The sequence below is a fragment of the Hippoglossus stenolepis genome, chromosome 10 (assembly GCF_022539355.2).
Source record: "Hippoglossus stenolepis isolate QCI-W04-F060 chromosome 10, HSTE1.2, whole genome shotgun sequence".
Lineage (NCBI taxonomy): Eukaryota > Metazoa > Chordata > Actinopteri > Pleuronectiformes > Pleuronectidae > Hippoglossus > Hippoglossus stenolepis.
In genome coordinates, this window is record NC_061492.1 from 22,506,107 (window position 1) to 22,532,424 (window position 26,318).

A 26,318-nucleotide genomic window follows, 5' to 3' on the forward strand; every position below is an offset into this window, starting at 1 on the left:
AAAACATCGGCAAGAAAATGTTAGTAATACTGTGCTTAAAGGACAAGGAGCCTTTTCTGGAACAAACTATGTGGCTGTTATTAGTGTCTTTTAAAGCCCAGGGCAGTGTCCCAAGACTGCTCTGTCCAAAACAACAGTCACATATTTTTGATAAGATGCCTACTGCAAGCAAATGTTCAAAAATTCACAAACAGATAGTAACTGGTGGATAATTACGATTGGGAACAAAAATAATTAAATTAAGATCCTTACAATCAAAGAGAGAACATGATCTGTGGACAAGTTTCCTGGAAGCAGTATTTAAATTTAGCCTACAGCTGTTATGGTATGTGACTGATACTCTGTGTGACATTTCCCATCTTTTATCCCCAGCCGATTCCCTTCTGTTTTATTGCACAACAAAACCAAAAAAAATAATTTTCAATAAATATCGTTCTTTTAACCCCAAAAAGAAGAAAAAAAAAACGCAAGAGGAAAAACATTATCAATTTTCCGTTATCAAGTGATTCAGCATTCAAGGTTGCCTTATTCACTCCTCATTTCAATGCAGAAATCATGACATAAACCGAAGCCACAAATCCGGCTGAAAAGTAAATGAGGCAAGACTGGCAATCACAATAGGCCTTTGAGAGTGTTTCGCCCCTCGTCTACAACCACACTCTGTAATAATACTGTGTATTATGTTCCTGTCTAAGAGAGAGTAGAAGGAATGAATTGCAGGGGCTTTCATGCTGTCGAGTGCCAGCTGCCTTCCAACGCCTAGCTCACCGCCTTGAATCACACATTCAGTTGCTCTCTTTGACATAAAAGCACAGTGAAAAAAATAGCCTTGATTTCTTTTTTGACTGCTGCTGAATGGGCTGTGTGGAGCAGTGGATGTCTTAAGTGGTCAGTAGCGGTGATGCATGGCTCTTGGGTATTGTTGCTGAATGAGAGGGGCTGCGACTGATGATTAACTTGACTCGTCGGCTTGGTACTGTTTTGAAATGATAGAAAAGGAGCTTTGAAATTGCTCCGCGGCTTTCACCGCACTCCTTCCACTTTGTAAGACGCACAAAGTCAATCAAGGCCTGCGTGAGGATTTTGCACAAAGATTTTTTTCAGTGTTACCAGATGTGACTATTTTTTTTCTAAATGTAATTTGAAGACTATACAGTATGTGCGTATGCTATTCAGGAAAGCACAAACAATATCAAAATCAGCTAGTCATTAGTTACAGACGTTCATGAATAAACAAGGAACATGGCAATTAATGGGAGGACAGCACAAGTGTAAGATGAACATTTATGCTACTCTATCCCAGAAGTCCTGTTTCTGTTTCATATGCTGTAAGCAGAGAAAATGAAATGAAAAATTACACCCAAAGCATGCCAAAGTGTAGCCCACTGTTTGGATTAAGCCAGCAGTCAGTGACGCACAACATTTGCTTCTAGCTGGCCATCAGCCACCAAGCGAACCAGATTGAGTTACCACAGCGTGAAAAGTGTTATTTCCGAGTAGAATAAAAGACTTCCAGGCACCACGGGCACAAACACAAGAAAGACATGAGATAGAGTTGAGGGAGGTGACAGTGCTGCATGCATAAGATACGCGTTCAACAACTGCAGGGAACAAAGGTTACAACAAGCAATAATCTTCATGGATGAGTAAGTGTGAAGAAGTTGCTGTAGTGCCAGACCAGAATTAAATTTAGATTTTTCACCAGATTATACATGGATACCACTTTCAGTTTTGCATCTTGAATATAAAGCTAAAGCCAGGAGACCATTAGTTTTGCTTAGCATAAGGAATGCAGCTAGCTTGGCTCTGTCAGTTTATAGGGATTGTTTTATGCGTATAAAAGATTAAAGGCATTTTCTTACCTGAAAGTTCTGACCATGGTCGGAATCAATGTTCATGTAATTGTTAATTGCTTACATTTGATCTGATTAGTTTTTGCTTCACATTGTTATTTAGGGAGTACACTAAAAAATGGTGTATGACATACGTACGTCATGTCATCATCACCTACGTGGGCTGTGTCTATCTATAACTGACTTGGATTGTTTTTCGATAGTCGTGCATCTGAGATCGGCATGTTGTTAATTTGGCTATTTAAAGGAAATAGAAGAAAATAGTCTTTCAGTTTGAATGGAGAAATGAATGAACTGGTTCACCTAGTTCATTTCTTTGCCAGTGTAATATCTTAATGGTATTACTACCACCAAAATAAACATTCTCCTCGTTCAAACATTATATCATTGGAGGCAAAGACAACAGGCGATATTATTGTTAAATGCTCAACTTCCTGTGATTGGTCCAAAGGTCCAACCTATCCAAAAAAAAGTTTTTACACAGCAAACAACCAAACCATGGTTCCATCTTATCTGGACCTAATTTTTGACTGAGGCCCCTTTCACACCTGCTATTTTAGTTCGGACGAAACTCAAAAGTCTGTAGGTCCGGACCAAACAGGTAGTAGTGAAAGCACCCTGAGTCTTGTCATCACTGGTACCGAAGGTTTTATGTGAAGCTAAACTAGCTAGCCACTGGCTTTAGCTTCATATAGTGTACAGACACAAGACAGGTGTCAATCTTCTGATCTGCAAGAAAAAGGACAAGTATGTTCCCAAAAATGCCAGATTGATTTAAGTGAATTCAAAAAAATAAAACACTTTCATCAGTGGTTGTAACAATAATCTGTTCACTCAAAAATCTTACAATATTACAGGTATTTCTCGTGAAAATCTATTTACAGATAAGACCTGAAAGTAAATTAAATAGTTTATCATAATTACAAATGATGAGAAATCAAGAAATTGTGTGTAATTGCCTGCATCCATGAAGATAGTATAAAAAGGTCCAAGACTGAACATAAATAGCACCTCACTTTGGGACAGGGATAGGGACTCACCTCTGATAATATAAACCTGTCCACCTATCAAGTGTTTTAGACAACAGAACAGTCCATCTGACAACAAGGGTTGGACAGCAGTAAGAAAAACAGCGGACCAAGATGTCAAAAAAGGTGGCAGGGAGAGAGAATTTCAGGTGCAGACACAACAGAAGATGCAAGGAAAGAGAAACAGGGTCAGAAGGCCAACAACATTGCACAAAGTTCAACAAGAGGCTGTTTTTTGTTTGAACTTGCTGCTTGGATCCCTGGAAACTGACTGAGGAGGCTGGTCGGGAAAGGAGGGAAACCACAAAGCAGGTAGTGAAGCTGGGATAGATAGAACTATCTTCTCTACAGAGACGCTATAAGCTGTGCAGTCTCACTCTGGCTCAGTTTTCTTTGCACAAAAGACCGCACAAAGTAATGCCAGACGCAAAGATATTTCGAGAATAATGTCAATAAGTCAGGAGTATGAGAAAAAAAGTCATATTAAGAGAATACATTTGTAATTTTAGGCTGTGTCATTTTAAAGGAGGAATCAGAACATCAGCCTGTTATCTGCACTCTAAGTTACATGTTTAGTATGTTTCATAAATAAGAAAATACTTTATCTTTTGGCACATCAGCACCACATCATCATAAGTCTCAGGACTTTGAAGAGATAAGATAAGATAAGATAATATAAAACTTTATTGATCCACACACCGGGGCAATTCACTAAAAGAAAAGATTGTGCAAGAAATTGTCAATTAAACCACTTGGACTTTGAAGAAATTGCTTCTTTTGTGGAGGAGAAAAATGTTCAATAGTAGTCAACTGCAGGGCTGACATTGGTAACATCTGCATATTATTCAGAGAGGTTTCATAGTTTCTCAAGAAACAATTACATTGGTTCAAGATTTTGGATCGAGGAGTGGAAGTCAAACGATCACATGTTCTCCATGCTACTTATTTCCCCCAAATCTTATGGTTTTCTTTATTCTCATAATATTTTAATTTTTTCTTGTTGAATTACAACTTCATTCTCATAATATTACTTTTTTTTCATTACATTACAATTTAAATTTTTACAATATTAAAACTTTACTCTTCTTCCTCATAATATTATGACTTTCATCTTAAACATGACTTCTTTTAATATCACAACCTTATTCTCAAAATCTAATAGTATATTTAATACATGGATCACTTATTTTCACAATGTGAGTCAAGATTTAAGATGCAATATGGCTGCATAAACACAAATCCCTATGGACCAGCTCAACTTGTCCCTTTCCATTCTAGTATCTGAAACAAAACATTTAATAGTTTTACTGTTAACTGCTCTTTCCACATTCTGCTCAAATAAAACGTTTTGTGGTACTTACTGGGTGGCTTGTTGGCAGCTAGGTTTTTGAAATGGATGCCTTTGATGACCTCCACAGAGAGACGTCCTGTCGTGGCGTTGTACACCAGGCCCACAAGGATCTCTGGTGTGGAAGTCTGACTTACTGACTGGAATGATGAGGCGCTTTCGCTGCATGTCATATCTGAGAGGCTGACCTGGGATTCACCAGCCTGAGAGTGACATTCAGAAAATTGTTCACTCGTGATCTACCCTCTACATCTACATATTTAGTGAAATATCAAGATTTCATTGTGTGAAAGTAACGTTTTTATGTTTATTAATATTAATATAAATAGTGTTTGCAAAACCCAGAGTACACATTCTGATGACATATGTAGTTTACAATAATAAGGGAAGATGAATTTTTTTTAGAAACAAAGGGCCCTTGATCTCAGAAGCAGACAAAAGCAGGGTTTCTCATTTCTCAACAACAACCATCATTTTTTACATCTGAAAGATTTCAGCTGTTCAGTATAGCTATAGCTAGCTAGTCAAACTAATGTTAGCCCCATGAGTTGGTTACAACACCAACCAATGTGTGTCTCACTTTACCTTGAGGTTAGGGTTAGCCTTTACACCTTTACCAAATTGCCCTAACCGTTGCAATGGAGGCGTGGTTCGAACTACGGGGGAGCTAAGGGAAATCCGGCTCCCCTGAAATGAGTTCCCCTGAAAGGCTACTTTGAGATATTTAGGGGGAGCTCTGAAATATTGTCAATCTTGTTACAAGTTACAGACTTTGATTTACTGTACAACGAGGTTGCTGAAGTAAATCGCTGATTTCAAACATTTGTCTCCACTAATTAACACAATGTTGTGTCAGTTCCTGCTGTGGCCATCCATGCATGGTGGTGCTGGCCTCAAATATCATATGTTTTATAGTTTTCATCACCTCTTGAACTTCACTGAGTTAGCACGGCCCACTATCTATTAATCATATTCATGACACCAAGCAAAAGCAACTGATCCATCAAACAGGATCTTAATATTCTCTCAAGCTGCATAATAAAACCTTGCTCTGAAAATGTTAATCAACCATACCAAAGATCAGTCGGTGTAGAGGAGCAATTAGAGTGTTAAACCAAAGCTGGAAAGCCAACATCTGCTCTGATCGTACTCACCAGGAGAGCACAGCATGGGTCTAGTATGACTGGCACAGACACTTTGCCCTGAAGGTTGAGCTTGGTGAGGTAGAACACCTTCTCCCCGAGCACCTTCTCCTTCTTCATCCGCCGCATACTGTAAAGGCGGAAGCGGAGGGCATAATTGCTGATCATCTCTGACTCCACGTGGCTGAAGCGGAAGGTCTCTGTGAAGATGGGGCACGGGCCTCTCTGGATCCCCGTCTTTGCCCTCTGCTTCTTGGTGGGTAGCAGCACCAGGTGGACCTGCCAGGAAAAGTTGCCGGTGCGTTTATGGGCGGGAAGGTCCGTTACTGCCATGATGGTCAACGCCAGCTGCTGCTCCTCTGAGTCATAGTCAAACACTACATCCAGAGTGCCGTATTTTGCAATGGGATCTGGTTCGTAACCTTTAGGGAGCCGTGCTGCTGATCCTCGGGCTGACATATCCTAAAGAGTGATATGTTCAATGTAAATATCTCACCCAAAAAACACATTTTCACAGTCATATATTATTATAATATCCCTGGTATTTACCTCTGGGCTGAGGACGGCGGTACTGTCACTGGGTACATCCTCCTCATAGCCCTTGTTGAGGTAACTCTCAGTCTCTTGGTCGTCACTGTCCACACTAGGACATTTTCCAAAGGACAGGTGGGGACTACCGCTGGTTTGGGACAGATCACACTTGGCGTCACCCAGGTCAGACATTGTGCAGGACATCCGTGGAGAGCCATTCTCATCCTGATAGGGCGGTGGCTGAAGCTCATCCAGTGGCGGTGTGCGTCTCATACGCTGAATGCAGTTGACTGGACATAAGGAAATTAATAAAATACAAATTATTTAGTATATTAATGTGTGACTTTTTAATGAATGATGTAGAGCTACATGTGGGCAGATAAAGTTAAGGATGTGTCAAGCAAACAATTGTCGTAACAAGGATCATACATTTGCTGCATCAATCATGTCTCAGTCTAATCATACACAAAACAAAAGGTGAGTGGCGGCTGGTTAATACAGGGTGCTGGGGCTCCAACCCATCCAACATCCTGAGACAAAAAGAGCCTATACAAAAATGTTAAACATAATTTAATTAGATTATAATAGTTTACTCGTACAATGCTCCTGGTAGACTGTAAGCACCTTTGAGCATTTAATATAAGTTTTTTTATTGTACTTGGTAAATTGTTTCGTAAATACATATACTTCTGGGTGTATAGGCGACGGCCAAATGGAAGTGAATGAGGGTCCTGAAGGTTTTGGCAACCACAGGTCCTGCGGCTGATCTTTAAGGGGTTGTTGAAGATTTTTCATGGGACACAGCTCCCTGCGCCCAGGATGTTTCCACTTTTATTTACGGCCAATAGGTATTCAATTATGTTATGTTTTTATCACATGTGATTGGTCGATCCTCGACACCAACTCAGGTACATCTGCTGTCACTGAGTTACCTCCGCTGCGAGCTGACCCGCAAAGATATTGTGACTTTAAGTAGAACTGTGGCAAATCCGGGGATTTCTTTACAAAAACACCCCAATAAGAAAAAAAGAGGATAAAGGAGCTGTTGCTGTTTCAAAGTGTCGGAACAGACGTACTGTGGATAATGACTTGGGTGCGAGACCAAAAACATCTCTTTGAAAAATACATACGGCATGAAAGTTGCCACAGTCACTTAAACATAATGAGGCTACATTTTTGCGGCAGGCCTACAGTTTTGGCATATTGCTTGTTGTGTTGCTTTTGTTGAGTCTGGCTTCAGTTTGCTTCAGCTTTCTCTGTAACAGCCACAAGTCAGTTGAACAGCCTGATGATGATGTGAGGGGCTGTAGCTCCATCAACATGATTAAAAACAACCTAAAAACCTGTTAAAATCTACTTGGCCCTCACTCACTATGGTCATGACTCACCTTTATTCGACAAACATACTTTAGTGACGTGCTAGTGTGTAGTTTTGTATTGTATGTTTCATCTTTTCCTTTCTGTAATGTTATTGGGCTGCCAAGGGATTACAGATCCAAATTAGCTGCTGAGGAGCATCAAATGGTGACACCGTCCCCTTTAAATATTACATAATTAAAAAAGGACAGAAATAAATTGAATGAAAGATTTTTTAACTAAGCAAACTGCCTTCCTTCGGGATATGATTCTTAATAATCCTAAAAAAGGCGATTTTTCCGAAACATTGATAATAAATGCATCAGAGTTGTGAGTGCACAACTTCTCCCTTGTTTTTAGCAGGATATCATACCAGCGTTAACATATAGTGCAAAGCATATATTCCCTATGTAAAGTCATGTTGACACCTAAGGAGCAGTTCTTATTGTAGGAAAGACAATGCAGTCTTATTTTTGCATATATTTTATACACAAAAGTGAAGATAAAAAGGTAAAAGAAAAATAATCATTTGTAGATCTTTTAAATTACCTTAAATTTGAAACTATATTTGATATTTTTTTTATTCTGGATAAAAAATAATGTGTGGAAGCAGCTCTAACATTATCTGTTCAGAATCTTAGCTAAAACTTTAGGTCCATTATTAATGTTGTGATTTTATTTGACAATCGGGAGATATTCTAACATCTAACAGCGCATGATGAAGAAGTATTTTTACAAAATTAACATTAGATTACAACAAAGCATCATGTGATGTTACTATATGTTTTATTTGATAAAGCTCTTAAAGTATGTGTCAATAATGATTTAATTAATAGTTATTTTCAGGTAAAAGATATATTGTTCATGTAATTCTTTTGAATTGAGTTATAATATAATCTATCATATTCATCACAGAATGTATTTTCACTGACAAATGGAACAGGGTCTTTCACACAGACCTCATGAGCATGATGTGGTCTGTGAGAGGAATCCTCTGAATGCACAACCTACATAAAACATCAGCTGCGTTAAAGGACTGAACTGAATACTTCTTAATCTGTCACAGATTTAATACCTCTAACCGTTTTAAAAGGCCTCAAATGCCCACAAGGCACATGCAGAATGAGGTTACACTGAGCATCTCTGTGGCACTGATAAAGAACCATGAATAGTGTTGCCAGTTGCATTCTCCAATCTGCTTCCCTTGTCCAATTTGGATTCTCAAAAATTTAGCAGCCGATGCTAATACTCCCATAGGGACACTGGCAAAGAGTGCTTTATACCCGGATTCTTGCAAAAGAAAGAAAGAAAACAAAAGATGAAGAGGAAAATAACTTGGAAAAAATCCCCTTCTTATGCTGTCTCCTAACTTTTGGAAAAAGCCAACACTATGATGACGTAATCCGCTGCGACTCATTGTTCCAGCTTTCTCCCAAGTTCTTGAAACTTTCGCTCTTAATAATGTCAGTGAGACACCACCTCAAAGTGGCACATATCAGTGGAAGGATGGAGGCAAAGGAGTCTTAACTAAGTGTCATGGAGGGCTTGATAAAAGGAGCAAATCCATTTTGAGCAGCTTTTTCCCCGCTGAGCCGGGGGCGGTTGATTTGATGGAAGCTGCTGTGCAAAAGCACTACTCTTTTCTCCAGCCCGCTAATTGGGATGGTTACCATTTCTCCGCTCGTCTAACCCACCCTTCCCTCACGCAGTTTCATCGCCTCTGTACTGGCAGTCGCCGTGTTTTGCCTTCTTGTACCTCTTTAAGTGGGGTACCAGTTTGATATTTGTGAATCTTGACTGTGAGACTCGGGTATGGAAATCTGAGGTGACAAATTAGCGGAGCGACACTTTATTGTTGTGCCCACGGTTTTAAGGAGGGGGAAACACATGGCCCCTTGCTCAGTTGGCCTCTCGAGAGATTTATTGTAAGATTTCACAAAACACCAATTCAACACAGTTCTATCAATCAGTTATGATCAATAATGCAAACAGTGAAAGCTCCATCCCCTGTCTGCAAATAGCCTAACCCACTGTCTAATGAATGTATGTAAAATGATCCTGATTCAGACAAATATGTTCAAGGGCTGATCAAACAAGTGAGTAGGGGGGCTTTTCCAAGCAAACATCGCTGTCACATGATTGTTTACGACTAAATTGTGCCACTCCTTACAGTGCTGAAACACTACGGAAAAACTATAAAACCATAAATTTAATACAAGTTTTAATTTTCTTATAGACAATTACATGGTTATGCAGTATAAACATGATTTTTTTTTAGGAAATTGCATTTTCTTTAAGATAAGAGGTTTAATGCCATGTTCTTATTGGCCTAGCTTAGCATTAAGAATGTTTTTCAAAGCTCATTAATTGACACCAACAGGAAAAAATAGTTGTAGCCCTTCCGTGTAGCATTTCAGGCTAAGATTACATTGGTGAGCACCAATGTAATTTTGGTGTAGGTCTTTGAACATTTGTTTATTTAATGGTGCACGTTGAAACCCTGAGTGTGATAATAAGACTTCTCAAAGGCCGGCAGTTGTTTGCAGAGAAATTGTTCGCCAACAGCATCTGAGTCCACCATGTGTTTTTTACATCTTAGTAGTTAATCAAACAGGACTGGACTTGTCACTCAAAAAAGTATTTTTTTGCAGCTTTTCAGACCTTTGAAATAAATGCATAATGACTCTTGGAATGCATTAACATGTTGCATTCTAAAAATTCCGAATAAGTGATTCTTCTCTGCCGTGAGTAGCCTCATTATTTGGCAAGTTGTTGTGAATTGCATGTTTCTAAGGGTTTCTATAAAAGCCTAAAAGCCTGTTGTGTCCTCCCCAATGTACGAAAAACAACATTTGAACTTCTACCAAGTACACTCACTTGGGTGGAGGCAGCATTCATTGTATTAAGCGTTGTGTCATAAGACAAAAGAAACAAAAGATACTCTGTGGGCGTATGTATGTTTATGTACACGAACACCTCCTGGTAAAAAAGAGGCACTAGAGACAGACATCAGGCGGAATTATAAAATGTGAGGCATTGTATTAGTCACACACTTACACAACAGTGTTGTTGCCAGCATGTTATGTGTTATACTGATGTCCATTATTACCAGTTTGTCCAGGGCGAGTACAAACTGTTGAGAACTTGGCTCACAGCCAACCTCTCTATCCTTGTTGCCTTGTGGTCTTTTCTTCACTTAATCTAATATTGTTGATCCTGGGTAACAAGTATCATGGTAGAGTTCACCTGTCTTTCTGAACTCTGGGGCTCGAGGCAGGTTGTTAACTAGTGTGTGTTATGAGCCTCATAAACAGAACCATAAATAAAGCACTGAGATGAGATAAAAAAATATTCCATAGTGATTAATTATGTTGCTAATATGTTTCCAATTAGTATGGCAATGATTCATCTCCATACACAAGAGGATGCATTACCTGCACACACACACACACACACACACACACACACACACACACACACACACACACACACACACACACACACACACACTCATGAGGACATTTAATTGAATTAGATTCATTTCATGGATGTTATTATCAGGTATTTATCAGAAGGACTTTGGTAATGATGACAAGTCATTATAATGAACTTTAAATTCCACATAATGATAAGCGTTTCCTTCTCTTCATTTTGTTTAATGTCAATAATTACATTTACATTGAAATAGTCATCATGCTCAGAGATAGGAAGCTGGTTCAGACAAACTGCAGACCATTCTTTCTCCCTTATTACCTATTTTAGGAAGCTTCCTACTTTGAGAGAGGAGCCACCGGGGCAGCACTGTCCCTGATTCTGCAGCCTCTGCACAAGCCCCCTCATGTATAATATATATGTCCTGAACAAAAGCAGCCGTGTGAGTTAAGAGGAAATATTACAGTCTCCTTAGAACTTTTACGAAGGCTCGTTTGAAATTAATGAAATAAAGTCTAGCTGGAGATTAAATGAAAATGGCCTTCAGCTACATCATGGAATCTAAATACTAAATCTCCACAATTATCATTTTTAGTTTTGGAGAGAAATCGTGACCAGATGTCAGTTCAGGTACGAGGCTGCTGCTTGATCATTACTGATCCATGGTGGCTTGCTGTTATGAGATAGTGGAGGAGAGAGCCACAGCTACCATAGCCTGACCACAGGGAGGAAAATAACGAACCTCTCTTTTAACCATAGGGCAACAATGGATGGACATGGCTTTCCCTTCACTAAATGAAGGTTATAGTTTAGGGTGATGTGCATTAAAAGGAACTTGATTAGAATAATCTGTTCAACCAATACAAAAACGAGGTTTTGAGAATCTACAAATATTCCCTGGATGTTTTCTTGATGCGATCTTTTTATTTTAAGGGAAAAGATAATCTGCTTCGAAATCTTTAATCTTCGATATAATCCTTCAGACCTTTAAGGGTATTTCATTGACATAAAAACAAATACTAACTCTTCATAGCTACAATGTTGTCGTATAAATAAACCACATCAATTTGAAATGATTGCTGCCAGGCACAATGAGTCAAATCCCTGCCTCTCTCTTCCTCACAAGGAAGAGAGACCAAAAACAAGTCAGCTATGGCTTTGTCCAAAAGAACAGATGCAGTGTAAACTGCTTCTTTAAAACTGATTCATATATAGGCTAATAACCTCTTGTATTTTTTAAAGGTTTAAGCAGTTTGTGCTTGATAGAATTAAGAATTATAAATATATTATTATAATTAATATAATTATAATCAAGAATTAAATTTAAAAATAATCTCCTTCCACATAATATATCCGTCCAGACGAGAACGTAAAAAGACTAAAAATGCTCAAACAAACATGCCGGGCCATTAGGTGGCAACAACGTCTACATTAATGATCCTTTAAAAATGATAGTACAGACGTATATAAAAAGTCCATGTATTATTGGGAGAGGCAGACGACCTGTGAATGCAATGCGGTGATGCTAAATTTAGAAAGACCTAGCCGTGCAAACCAAACGTTGGAACACTGGCATATTGTTACCATTGTTATTGTTTCTGGCGCATGCTCATTACACAAAGCAACAGTGGGCATGTGCCAAGTAAGCTCTGATGTCATCATTTCCCAAATGCTCTGTTTTACGGTACATAGAGTTTGTTCATTTAGCAAAACTATCCACAGTAGTATGTAAAGGGCATGAAAGTCAGAGGCAGGAAAGCGTCATGATCAGCTAGAGCCAGGGGAGAAATGAATTTGATTATGATTAATTCACAGCGACCTGTGGAACCTTCACAAGCGTGTAGGTGTTTTTGAAAGAAAGACCTTCTACATATCACTGTATTTCCACATGATATATGTAATAATATCTGGCAACATGCACAGACCTAAATCCACAATAATCAGATTTTGTTCTGACAAATTGTCCCGCTAGTGGACAGCGAATAATTAATAATCTAAATGACTTGTTCTCGCCACTGCCACAGAACCACTTGACTGACAAGAATCATTGATTAACTCTTATCCTTCAAGCTAATGCAGCGATAAGATTTAATGAGGCTGTTGTGGAACAATTCCTTGAAGAGAGAATCTGTAACCCCCCCCAAGAAAAATAAATTCAATTTCTGTGTGTGCATTTCAAAATGCAGTGAAAGTCTTAAATAAATAATATAAACAGCCCAAACTTCCTATCTGTTACCCTGTATGTGAACTCTGGCTGAGGACGACAGAGACCATCTAGTGGTTATGAGGAGACACAACTTCTGCAGCACTTGCATAATGACAACCTTTCAACCAGCGCGCTGCTTTCTTTGCTAATGTAGTCAGAAGCGTGTCATGCACTATTTATCCCTCAGCAACGAGTTCAAACATTGCTTTAAATAGATGGTGCAATACACTGAGTCTTTGAACCCCTGTCTTATATAACACAGAGCTGGTTCAGACATGATTCACTAGTTAAAGACCCTGGCAAAGATGAGATTTTTTTTGTCTTTGAAAAACACAGTCAGACATAAACACGAGTGATTCCTGTCTGAGGACGGAGAACAAACTCAACGTATCATGGGTCCAAAGAAGACGACAGTGATCTCCTAAAGCTTTGCACGATCTGTCCAGCGCTTTTATTTTAACTGGTTGGATGTCACTTATATAAATGAGTGATTGAAATCAATGGCTCTTGGACGCAGTTTCATTTGCTCTCATTTCATTTAGTTTGTTTTGATCCAGAGCTCCTGATTTGGACATTTTACTCTTTGTAAACATTTTATTTATTTATCATTTATTTGATTATTTTTCCCCTTTGAAGGAATATTTTAATAGTTTGAAATGTTAATAGTTTTTCACGTTCTTGTTAAGAGTTAGATGAGAAGATTGCTACTGTTCTCTATGTGATATAAACCTCAGCCAGAAGCCTGTTAGCTTAGATTAGCTTAGCATTAACACTGGAAAGGGAGGAAAACCAGCTAAATGGACTCTTTCTGGCATCCAAAAATTACAGCAAACCCGCTCCCTAAAAGCTCATTACTTAATTTATTATATGATTTAGTTTATTCATAGACTCTGAACGACAGCTCCCCAAAAGTGAAGCCAAAGTGTCTTAATTACCCCCTGGTGGCTGGCTGTAGTATATCATAGGCCTATAATACAGTTTTCTCAAATATTGTTTCTCTCATTTTAGGAAGTTGTTATTGCACTGTTTTAGTTTTTGTTCTAGTTTTAATTGGTTACTTGATGCTATAAAAACAGAATGAACTTTCATGATTGGCAGCAGAGATTGACTTGCAATTGGTCAAACGTGTGGCAGGACCTTCATAATCACTATGGCACAGATTGTGGCCCCAAATCCCATCATTGGCACAAGTTGGCAGATATTGCTTCTGGTATATTTTCACTTAGTTTCTGGTTAGTGGGAGAAAGTGGAGATGCCTCTTTCGATTTGTTACCTTTTGGCTAGCTGGTTAAGCTAAGCTAAGCTAACCAGCAGTTATGAAAGACGTATTGAGCTCCTTAACTAACTCTGGGCAAAAAAGTAAATTATTGTATTTCAAGTGTCAAACCATTTCTTCAAATACATAAAAAATACTTTCCTCAGTTTAGTCTCTCACTGAGTTTAGACCTATACTGCCAGAATGGGTCCAATATAACAAATAAGCTAATATATCATGTCATGTCAAATTAATAACAGGCCTTCAATGATTGATTCACATTTGAGGTTTAGGTGGAGGGTGTATAGTACTTTTTATGAAGTCAAATGAATAAAAAAGCCACTTTTGCAGTCAAGTATTCGAGCAGATGAATAAGAGAACAAACTGACTAATCCAAATAGGTCAGCGCCAGTGTTATTCAGTCTATGATGAAAATGAAAAAAAGATTTCCAACCACCACGGTAAATGCCTTGAGATGACAAGTCTGGCAGATGGGAGAGAGAGATGAGAAAGAGAGATAAAAAAAAGAAAAAAGAAAAGTGTGAGGCTGCGGCTGTGCAGATTATGCAGACAGTTGACTGTTTCACAACCCTCCCACGGAGAGTGTGCTGAACAGGAGCTTCGCTTTGATCACCTCTCTGGATTAACTGACAGTGTGTGTCGGTGTGTGTGTTGTGTGTGCGGTGCTTGGGTTTGTTGGTAGTGGAGGCGCAGTAGAGTCTGACTCAAGCTTACTGCAGTGATAAGAGGGAAATATCTGCACTAATCTCACTGCTTTTTCAATGTACAGCTGAGGCGTCTTTTGTGGATGTTCTTGGAAAAATAAACAAAACATTCAATGTGACAGAAAGGAGCAATAACCTAAAAACATTTACAGTATGAATACTGTAAGGAAGGCATATGAGTTTAATTTCATAGATATAGGACCTACCGTCGTCGGCCGAAGCTTCGCTGCTGTAGCCGTCATAATCGGCACTCAGGGGGCTGTACTTATGCCGGCTCTCCCAGCTGAAGCCTCCTCCATGCTTAACATTAGCGGCTGCCTTGGCTCCTCCCCGGAGGCCCTGGGAGCGGCTGACCGCTTCCTGATACTGACCCATCAGCTCATCCTCGCTGTCTGATGATGAGCCCTGCAGGTTGGCATCACGGTAGGCCTTGTCTGTTTGGGATACAGAACGACAGCCTGGTTACTGTGGGACACGCTTTGATTAAAATTTCTTTCAAGCGGAGAGTTAGTTGTTGATTAAAATCAAGTAGACCGGAAGCTTTGACTGACACAAACTGTGCATTGATAGAATCACAATCTTGGGGTGTTACACAGAGATCTATAAATGCACATTTTGAGGATATTGAATCAGTTGTAACAAGATAATCAACACGGTGGTGGACAAAACTTCGAAATCTATTTGGAAACTAGAAATGCTGCCCGGGGGTTGTATGTCTCCACCAAACAGGGTTGTTTTCGTCTAAATGCATTCTTTTTCCAGACTCGTATGAGGCCACCTTTACTTTAGTCTTCGACCTTTGACCCATGAAATCTAATCAATTTATCTTTAAAGGTTCAGTGTGGAGAATTTAGTGACATCTAGTGGTGAAGTTGCATTTTGCAGCTGAATACCCCTCATCCTACCCCCTCCTTTCCAACATGAAAGAGAGCCTGTGGTAGCCTTCAGTTGTCATAAAAACTTAAAAAGTTGTTTAGTTTGTCCAGTCTGGGCTACTGTAAAAAACATGGCTGCCTCCGTAGAGAGGAACCACTCCCGATGTAAATATAAAGTATTTAAATATAAAGGGATCATTCTAAGTTAAAGAAAACAACAATTCCTACAATTTAGATGAAACCAACTAGTGAAAACATCAATAGGATTATTTTATATTCAAATAGATCCCTTTCAGCTAAATCTTACTCACAGAACCTTTAACTGCAAGTGACAACTGGTCAAAATTTGAAGAAATTCCCTGAAGACAGACTTGAGATATCATGTTCATTAAGCCAAAGACATGTTTCATGTGGTCACAATGACCTTGACCTTGGACCATCAACCACCCAAACTCTAATCCCTTCGTCTTTGACTCAAACTGAACTTTGGTAACAAATTCGGAAAAAAATCATTCAAGGCATGAGGGAAACCATGCGTGGAGGTATAAAAATCAGACTTGCTGCTCTGCACACGCATCCAAGCTTCTTTCTGGATTTTAATTTAATTTCTCCTGCATGACACTGTTTAAATGAACATTTCAGTGATTTATATTAATTTATGGATCTGGGTAATGTCACACAGCGATGTAACATATTCTCAAATGTATCTGATGTTTTGAACACTTATCAAGAATTCAAGGAGGCATAACAAATATGAGTCATGTATGTAATTTTTCAATATTTACAGCACATTTTAACAATACCACGATAATACTGATATCCATGATAATTTTCTTCACTATAATCGGGATACAACATTTTCAGACCATTTCATCTCCATCCCTGAGAGCTTTACCTTTTACAATTTTAATATTTAAACTGTTTTAAGAAAATAAAATGGAATTTAAGAACTTCTCTGTCATCTCCTACAGACATCTCATCTACATTTTTTTTGCAAACCAAACCAAACCATGCCATACTAGTGATATGTCAAGGAGGGCATACTATTTTCCAGCACTGAGTAATTAAAAGCCAGCAGATAGAAAACACTGTATTGGATGATATTATAATAAATGTGTACCTGCTCACAACTCAACTCAACTCACTCAGCTCAAATAGTCATGAAACAAAAACAAAAAGTATGAGGGCATTCAAATAAAGACTAACTCCGATTCACAGGGCAGACGTAGCTGGATCAGGTTAGTTAAGTTCAGGTGAAGCATTTTACACATTTTACAGCAGCCAGACACAATGTACCTGTCCTGAGGGTTTCAACATGAATGTTGCCATGATGCTGTGTCCACGATCAGAGACATCATTATGCAACATAATGCCTTGATATGCAAGAAATAAACATTTTAAAGAGAAATCTAATATACTGACAAGAGTATTAACAAAAAAAGATATCTTTGTGGCCATGGCTATTTTGAGGCAATGAATTTACATAAAAAGATGGTCTTAATTAAGACTGCATTACAGAAACTGAAATTTAAAAAAGGAAATCGAGTAAAATCACAAAGATAAAAAAAAAAATAGGAGCCGTTCAGTCAGTTTATTCTTGAGGATCAACCACGGAAGCTGTAGTTGTAACTCCCTGTTTCTTCCAGCAGGGATCAGTATTGCCTTACTAAGACTCCCTTACAGATTGAACAGACAGTACCTAACTGTACTTGTAAAGTGTGCTAATAAGCATAAAGCTAAGAATGAAAAAACTTCAAAATATTTGAACGTTTTTATTAAAAAAAAATAACTCCAGAAAAAGATTAATTAATAGACACCGAGAAGAATCAGCTCACCACTTCACACTGCCTCCCTTTGTTTTAACACAAGGTTTACCAGTTGTACTCAGGGTAGAGCCGGCTCCCTGTGGGGCCCGGGCTCCCTGGGGCCACCAACCTTTTAAACTTCTGAGGCCTCTGGGGCAGATGACAGGTAAACATCCCAACATCTGTCAGTGACAATCACCCCCTCACAGGTTGAGAAAGGCCAGGGCCAGAGGAGAATGGCCTCTGGCCTCATGCTGCCGTCAGTGACATGGGTCTATAATTTTCACAAGTAACATGAGTCCAGCTGATGTAGAACTTGCTGGAACCGGTTTGTGTTTTTTGTATTTGCTTTTAATTAAATTATAAAAATTCTGTCTACTCCACACAAGTTATGTGAAAAAGGAACATAGGTATCTGCCAGGTCCACGCTGAAATATTTGCAAATTATATCTCTTTTCCCTTTCGGAATTAAATGTATGTGTTTATGCGTCTTTAGGTTTTGTGAAAGAATTCAGAAGCTGCTAATGCTCAACAGGCCAAATTTGAAGGAAAACCTGGAAGCCACATCAGTGCCGGGTACAAAAATAATATTTTAACATTTAAGAAACATTGTCAGAGTCAGACTATACCTTTCTTTAGAGGATGCTCAGAAATTGACTCATGCTTTTTAATTGTCATGCCTAGGTAACTGTAAAACACTCTGTACTGGCTTTTATGCTATGAAAAGTGCTATATGAATAAATTATCTCTCCAAACAGCGTAGGCTGAAGTATCCAGTGTTGCAGCAGATTAACTGTGTGTTGTATACTGGACACTGTGGCTCTCATAGAAAACAGCCTAAACCTGAATATTAAAGTACTATTTTGCACAGAGCATTGGGTTTATCTCAAAAGAGCAAAACACATGGTTCCATTATAAATGTGGTGGAATATCTGAGCAGAACTTTCCATAAGAGAAATCTGAGCATAGGGACAGGACACAGAACCATACATGATGTGTGTATGAGCAGCTTTACCTTGCAGCTCTGTGGTTTTCCTGAACTCATCAAGGCACTGCAGGCTCCCTGGATTCTCTAGTTCCAACTTGTTGTTGAGGTACCAGAAGAGGAAGGTCATGAGGATGATGAAGAGTCCAATAGCTGTCAGAAACCCAAGCACCTCTGGAGAGACTGAAAAACAACAAAAATTCACATCAAAACACAAATCATCTTTGGCATAAAATATGTCAGTAAAGAACTTAGATCATGGATGAGATGATGACGGTGTTACTATTGTCACACTAAGGATGTTTCTACATGTAGGTCAACATTTTGGAAAATAAACTTATTTAATCTTTTGATAAAATGTAGATAATTGTTGCATTAAAAAAAAAAGTGTCATGCCAGTAGAAGATAGTAGAACCTTTCAGTTTGTGAATCAGTGATTATTAATATTAACAGCTAATTGCTTGGACTTTGATCAAGGGAAGTATGAAGTTTTTTTTTAATTATATAATTAATGCAACACCAAAAAAAAGAATGGCCTACTTTCTAAAGTCTGGAAGACATGGAAAACAAGTGCATGAGGAAGAGAGAGGAGAGAGAGACCGAGGTTGTAACACTGCAGAGACACAACCTGTTGGTTGCCATAGCAACAAGTTCAGGGGCAGCGTCACTCCAGACTCCAGATACACAGGCGAGTCAAATCTCATTAAAGGCAACACTGGCTGCTGCACATCAGCAGACACGGGTTGATTTGGAATTCGACGACATTAGATACCAACAGGGTTAGTTAAAGCAGGGTGACCTCTGCTGATGACAACCATCGGAGTGAGGTTGTGACAGATGCCTTCCACCTCACGTATGACCTTCCAACGCCCTCATGGAGGCGCTACGTCGTCATCAGGCGCAGCCACAGGGGAGACATCTCATCTGAGATGCTGTGTTTTCCAGTTGTTCTTTCCTCTGGCAGTGGATCAATCTCGTCTTATCAAAGTGAATAAATGTGCTAAAAACACACATTTGTCCTCAACTGCTGCCAAATGTTCCGTCTAACCCTTTCAAACTGAAAACTAAAGCATTTCCTTTCAACAAACATTCAGCAGCAATCAGTCTTCGGGGGTGACCTCCTGCAGTGTGTTCAGCGTGTTGACATTTTTCACGGAAACGAAAGCAATTATGTTTTAATCAGAGGCACAAAATTAAAGAACTCATTCCACCGTGCCCCGCTAACAGTGTGTCTCCTGAGTACGAGTTACAAATTAACAAGCGAAAACACTACGTTACTAAAATGTCACTTTCAGGGAAATTTCTGCTTCTTTTGCACAACATAATGAGAACTGGCCGAGGATGACAGATGCAACATTATATTAGCCTCATGAGACAATACACATGAGGCTAATATGTGTGAAAGGAGCGTAGCATCATTGCTAACAGCCACCATGTAATGACAGCATATGTGTCATATGGTGCCAGAGAAGTTTATTGCTAAACAAGTAGGGACATTTGAGAAATGATTAGCTTACTAGAGAAGACATCCTTTGTAATTTAACTAACTTACTGCACCTGTAAACCCGAAATAGACAAATACTGTTTGCATGATGGACAAGAGGTTTTAAAAATGGATTAATAGAGAAAACACAAAGGTGTGTGCACCACTCGGTTTTCTTACCACTATCCACAGAATTTGGACTGTTATGTGCAGTGAGAAGGAAAAGACTGAGCTCTGAAAAGGATGTACAATACAGTCAAACTGCTGCCGACTCAGATTCTCACTGCTAGAAACTTCCAAACAATCCTTTGCATGTGACGGTTGCGTAGGAGAAAAACAAGTGGACCAAACGTTATGGAACAAAACTCCCACACACTGTCTTGATTTACTTGATTTGTTTGCGATGTTTCGTGCCAGACCCTCGAAAGTTGTACTCATACCATTTCATAAGGCCAGTCAGACGAGTGCACACCTCTGCCGTCGTCCAACAGTCTCCTCCAATTTAATCAAACTGCACCAAATTTTCACACACTCATTAAAATCACTCCTCTGAATAAACCAGATTGCTTTCAACAAGATCTCAGGATTAATCCTCACACTGATCTCGCGACGTAAAGAAAAGTGATCCACACATTTGTCTGGATCCGTCCCAAATTTGAACGGGTTCTTTTATGGCCCATGTCCCATCCTACCTCCAAGTTTAATGGAAATCCATAGAGTAGGTTTTACATTATCCTGCTAAAATTCTCAATCCTACAACGTCACCAGTGCAAATTTGTATCCTGTTAGATATTTCATGTTATAATGAATTAGTGCATTAGCATCTCACTTACACTTGACCTTGATCTTTGACCACAAAAATCAAATCAGTTTATCATTCGTGACAAGATTGAAATGACCTCACAAGAATAGGACAGATAGACAACTTGAAAACATAACGTCTCCACAGCTGTCATAACTACTTGTTAATATGAAAAAATGTGTTCACTGTGATCAAAGGAATAATTTACATCAGTCTGAGACACATTCACCAAACAGTATCAGTGAGGCCGCTGAGGGGTCACATATCTAGACAGTGAATAATGGTACAAAATAAGTATGTGGGGAAAGGGCACAGGAGATTTTTAGAGCATTTCAAAAGAAAACATTGTTCACTTCTCATAACCCTGCTGAGCTCATCATGGTGATCTAACCTCGGTGCAACATAATGCAGATGAACTAAAACCATCCTGCAGTTCTATGTCTCCACCAACCAGTGCAGCTTATGAGCATATGAGGTCACGTGACCTTGACGTTTTACCTTCAACCACAACATTCTAATCAGTAAATTAGTGAGACCAAGTGGCACTTTGTGTCAAACCTAAAGAAATTATTTCTTGAGTTATCATGTTCACAAAAGTGAGACGAACGGACAAACTGTTAACATGCCTCTGGTCCCCGGAGCGGAGGCATAATTATGACAGCCCCAGTTATAAAAGGAAGATAATGCGCTAAATTAGCATGATCATGTATTTAATTCCAGTATAATGCCTGAAACAATTACCTGGACTCTGCCATTTATCTGACTGTTTTCACTTCACTGCTATGCTATACTGCATTTGTTTCACTCTGTATCTATGTATTTATTTGACCTATTAACTTCAGGTGTTTGTGCACAAGAAACAAACATTTTGATCTGCTGTAGGTCTGGAAAATGTAAGTGTGTAAAAACCAGAGCAAGTCCAGTTTGCTTTGACGATAAGACTGTTACGTAATCACAGACTCACTGTTTCACACCTAAAGAACAAGGGACGAATGTGACATAATATATTGTTACTTCTTGCTCTGCGAAGAAAACTAAATACATGAAAAAGCACGTTGAGTAATTGTTTGTTCTCTCGCCTGGATTTGCCTGCAATGAGCTGGGACTATTGTTTGGTAGCTGACTGTGTTTGGTCACAGGAGGCGTTATACCATGGGAATGCCTGTCTGCTCACACTGTACCAGCTTCTCACTGTGGACTGAATTATTCACAGCACAGATGGAGCGGGATCCTGCTCCTCAACAGGCTCAGACAGGGAGAAGAGACTGAATCACAGACACCCACAGAGACTCTCTCTTTACATTGGACTTCCTGATGTCACAGCGCAGTGTATGAATATATGTGTTTGATTTATTCTATAAACAGACTGTATTCAGTCTTCACTCCTCTGCTTCATCACCGGACCCTGCATGTAATCATGTTGCTACGGGAAATTGTGGTGCTGTAACACGGTGTTGGGGCGGCTGTCATTATTTCTCATTTTCCTGTTCGACATACTTCACCAAATCAACTGTGCTCCATTAAAACACAGAGAATAGGTCTTAGATAATGTGTGTGTGTGTGTGTGTGTGGGGGGGGGGGGTTGACTGATGACTCACAGCAAGACTAAACAGTAAAACGTTGTTTGTTACACAAGAAGCACAGATTAATAAGATGTACCTCATACAGTATGTACAAATATGAAATATTAGGAATTGAATGCTGCATAAAAACACCCAAGCTTTGTCTACTTCACTTTTTAAAAATATGATAAATACTTACTATAGTTTATGAATAGCATATATATGTGTAGATTTATGTATTTATATATAAGCATCACAGATAGTACAGTTGGAAGACATGGCAGCTCCCAAAAGTGAAGCCAAAGCATCTCGATCACCACATGGTGGCTGGCTGCAGTATAGGTCATAAACCCCGCCTCCTCTGTGTTAGCAGATAAGACATGGACCAAACTAAATAAGTCTAAGTCATATTAATAATTATGAAAGATGGTTTCGTTTTTTTTAGGTATCACGCCTCAAAATGCGTAAATTAGCCACGTGGTGGTGTCATGTCGTTCCAGTAGAACTTCAGACCCCAGGAAAATCAGCTAATAGGGATCCTACTCAAATCAATAATAAAATCAATATGATAATAAAGATGTAACAGGAAATTGAGGGAAACGAACGAGGGATTGATGTAAAACGAATTTCAATATGTGAAAAACTGAAAAACTTGTGTGTGTAGCCTTCACACACCGTCTGTGTTGCTGCTGAGAACCTGATATGGTTTATGATGCAACTGTTCTGTGGGGGTTGTGAGGTGTTTTAGGTATTTTTCCTGCTGTGTTAGGCCTGTTAGACCAAAAACACTGAATTAATCAGGTATACACAATGCAAATAAGAGCACAGACATATAATTCTGTCAATAAGGGGAACAGCTAAAAGATTTTGCAAGAATATATAGATAAAGACGAGAACCTAAAAGTATTGAAGACAGATAGATAAAAGATAAGAAAAAGTCAAGTCGCAGTGGAGCTCAGATATTGAGACTGATTTATATCAAACACTGTTTGAGAGAAAGAGGAGTTATTAACCGGTAGCTTTACTTATTGCAACACTAGGTTATTTTTGTACCTATAACCTAGCTATAAGAGACAACTAGTTCGCCATTGTCAGTGTGGACATCACAGCAGAGCTACCAAAGAAACTGAAGTTAGAAACAGAACAAGAGTGAATATTGGGCACTTTTCACTTGTTGGTGAAAGCTGAAAGAGGCCAAAGGAAACAGGAGAGAAGCTGACCTGACATTGTTGTAATTGGAAAAGTAAATCGTAACTTTTGCTTGTTTGCTTTCTCTTGTGCTGTTCTGCTTAACGATTGGTTGTGTAAGTGAGTGATGTGCACAGCTGTGAACATGGGGAGGCTCAGGCAAGAATCAATACATGATGATGATAAGCCAACACTGGATTAAAACTAAAACTGTGAAGTAGGCTATGTGTAAGTAAGAAATATACAAATGTACTTTGGTGTTTTCACTGCTGACAAATATTCATGCTCGTTCATTTCATTCACTGTTGCATGTCTCGTTGTCTCTGTTTCGTTTTGTCCACACGGAAACTGTTGCCATCTTGAATGTCAAAAAGCACAAACTCATTTCAGAAGCATGAAGACGCCCACACACTCCACAGGCAGCACATAAGCACTGTCATCAGCACCCACACACACACTCCTACACATGTTCAGACAGGGCTCTGCAGCAGAGTACCTACTGTGCGCACACACACACACACACACACACACACACACACCTACACACACACACACACACACACACACACGCTCGCGCACATGGAGCCAGACCATTCAGCTGAATGATCCACTGGGATAAAAAACCTCTGAATCCACTTTAGCATTTTTAGTTTGAAAAACATTCATTTTCATCGGAGTGCCCTGACAAAGAGACACACCTCATACTGAGTCTGAACAATTCAGTAGCAGCACCATCATCTATCTGCATTCACTTAGAAACCACATCATGTTTACTCACGCCTGTGACATAAAGAGAAGGTGAATTATTATTATAATGACTTTATAATTCAACAAACATACATTCAAGTGTGGTTTATCCATTAAATACTAAAGATGACTGTGCAATGTACTATTGTTGTAGTTACCCCTCTAATGTTCTTTAGATTACAGCATGTATATTAATATTTCATTATTTTGTGTCTATAAGGTGAATATAATGAAAAAACAACAACAAAAACTATGTGTTTAAACATAACTTGGCAATAAAGTAGGATTTTAAATATTTTTAAATCACTGAGCACCCAATTAATTCAACAATTGTGGTAATGTGGTGAAAGCAAACTTGTAAAACATGGGAAACTGTTGATATTGAGTTGTATAAAAACTATAATTCTAATATGTATGTGAATACGAACGCTTTCTCTTTCTAAAACTGCATACATTATTTTTGCCGGAGAACTAATCATTAGACAAAGCCTGCGATGAAAGGTGAAATCTGGTAACTTCCACACCTCCTGTATATGTGAGGTTTTAAAAGACAAAAAAAAAAATATTGGACAGTGTAAAAAACTCTGTTCTTAATCTACTCTTCCAGTAAATTCTAAATTCTCAAATTCTATACATTTTTTGTTGTTAAATCTTTTTCATAGTAAAGTTTGTATATATATATATTGTTAAATGTTAAGTTTCTGTATCATATCTATGTCAAAAGAATTTGATAACCCACAAATCTTTTTTTAAATCTTCTTTTAAAAAATATTTATCAGCCGATACATCATTATCAGAATGTTTTATGATTTGTTGCTCTAATCTACACACATGCACTTTCTCTCAGGAACAAACTTAATTGTGGGTTTCTTGTTGTGTTTTCTTTTCTTGAGCTGAAGAGACAGACATTTACACGAGTAGGAAATGAAATGCAGGACTTAAGTAGCATGTTTACATCCAATAGTTTTTTTTGTACTTTATTAATGATATGAACTGCCAGAAGTTATCCTTTAAGTATTATTCCCCATATGTACAAAATATTTAAAAAGTATAACTGGCTTATCTGGCTGTAGGGCAGTAAAGGTTAGTAAATAAATACCTTGAATTTATAGTAATATGCTATAAATGTATTTATTTCAACTCATCTTTTAAACTTAATCAAGCACAAATAATTTACTTTAAGGAATTTAAATACCCTCAATATTGGGCACAGTGAAGACAAGATCATTAAACAGAAAAGTATTTCATTGTAATAAGTGTCGTATACTTGTTTTGACTTGTGTCTCTGAATTTCATTCACACATTTTCAATGTCACCGACAGTTGAAACAGGAAACAAAGAGCGATGAGCTCACAGCACAACAGGAGACTGAAACAAACACAGCAGAACAAGGACCAGTTTTAACGTTGACAGTACAACAGTGACACGTGCTGATGGGGAGGGGGGTCAAAGTTCAACCTCGCAGAGCTCTGATCCGCCCTACCTTTTCTGACGCAGACCAGCTCATGCACTCCACAGTTACGCTCGCCACCTGGAAAGACAATGCAGTGTCAATGAGCCGCGCTGTGATGGAGGGAAGGACACACAACACAAACACATGGAAACACATTTAAACATGTTTGTACATTTCGACAGACTTTTCCAGCGGAGGACGACAGACAGAGGACACTGACAGAGACTCAGTGATGACAGTGTGATGTGGGTGTTCAGCGTTGAACTGTCTTTGACTGTCTCATGATAACTGCCTTACAGGGCAGCGAAATGTTCTTCTCTTAAGCTCCAGCAAGGCTCCGATGAACACAGAGTAAAAGCTGTTTATCTGCTCTAACTGTGCTGGAAAAACAAACTAAATACTGTGATAAGAAGTTGGTGATATATGCTAAAAACGTGTACATACATACTTGTACAACATGTACATACATCAGTTAAGGTTACCTTCTACTGCCTGATTCAGCTTGTTTAGGTGAAGTAAATATATAAAGATGAATCTCCATT

The 26,318-nt window shown here is 38.8% G+C and overlaps 1 protein-coding gene across 1 annotated transcript in view; it reads right to left on the reverse strand.

The window, feature by feature from the left end:
- Nucleotides 1–25,861, reverse strand: part of syt14a (synaptotagmin XIVa) — a gene marked incomplete at its 5' end in the record, with an annotated part of 30,486 nt that extends 4,625 nt beyond the window's left edge. Inside the window, 7 exons of the mRNA XM_035167077.2 lie at nt 2,894–2,950; nt 4,243–4,432; nt 5,384–5,833; nt 5,921–6,192; nt 15,083–15,310; nt 18,572–18,724; nt 25,807–25,861. Of these exons, the coding sequence (XP_035022968.2) occupies nt 2,894–2,950; nt 4,243–4,432; nt 5,384–5,833; nt 5,921–6,192; nt 15,083–15,310; nt 18,572–18,724; nt 25,807–25,861 (1,405 nt within the window). The remainder of the gene's footprint in view (nt 1–2,893; nt 2,951–4,242; nt 4,433–5,383; nt 5,834–5,920; nt 6,193–15,082; nt 15,311–18,571; nt 18,725–25,806) is intronic.
- Between the last annotated feature and the right edge of the window lie 457 nt (nt 25,862–26,318).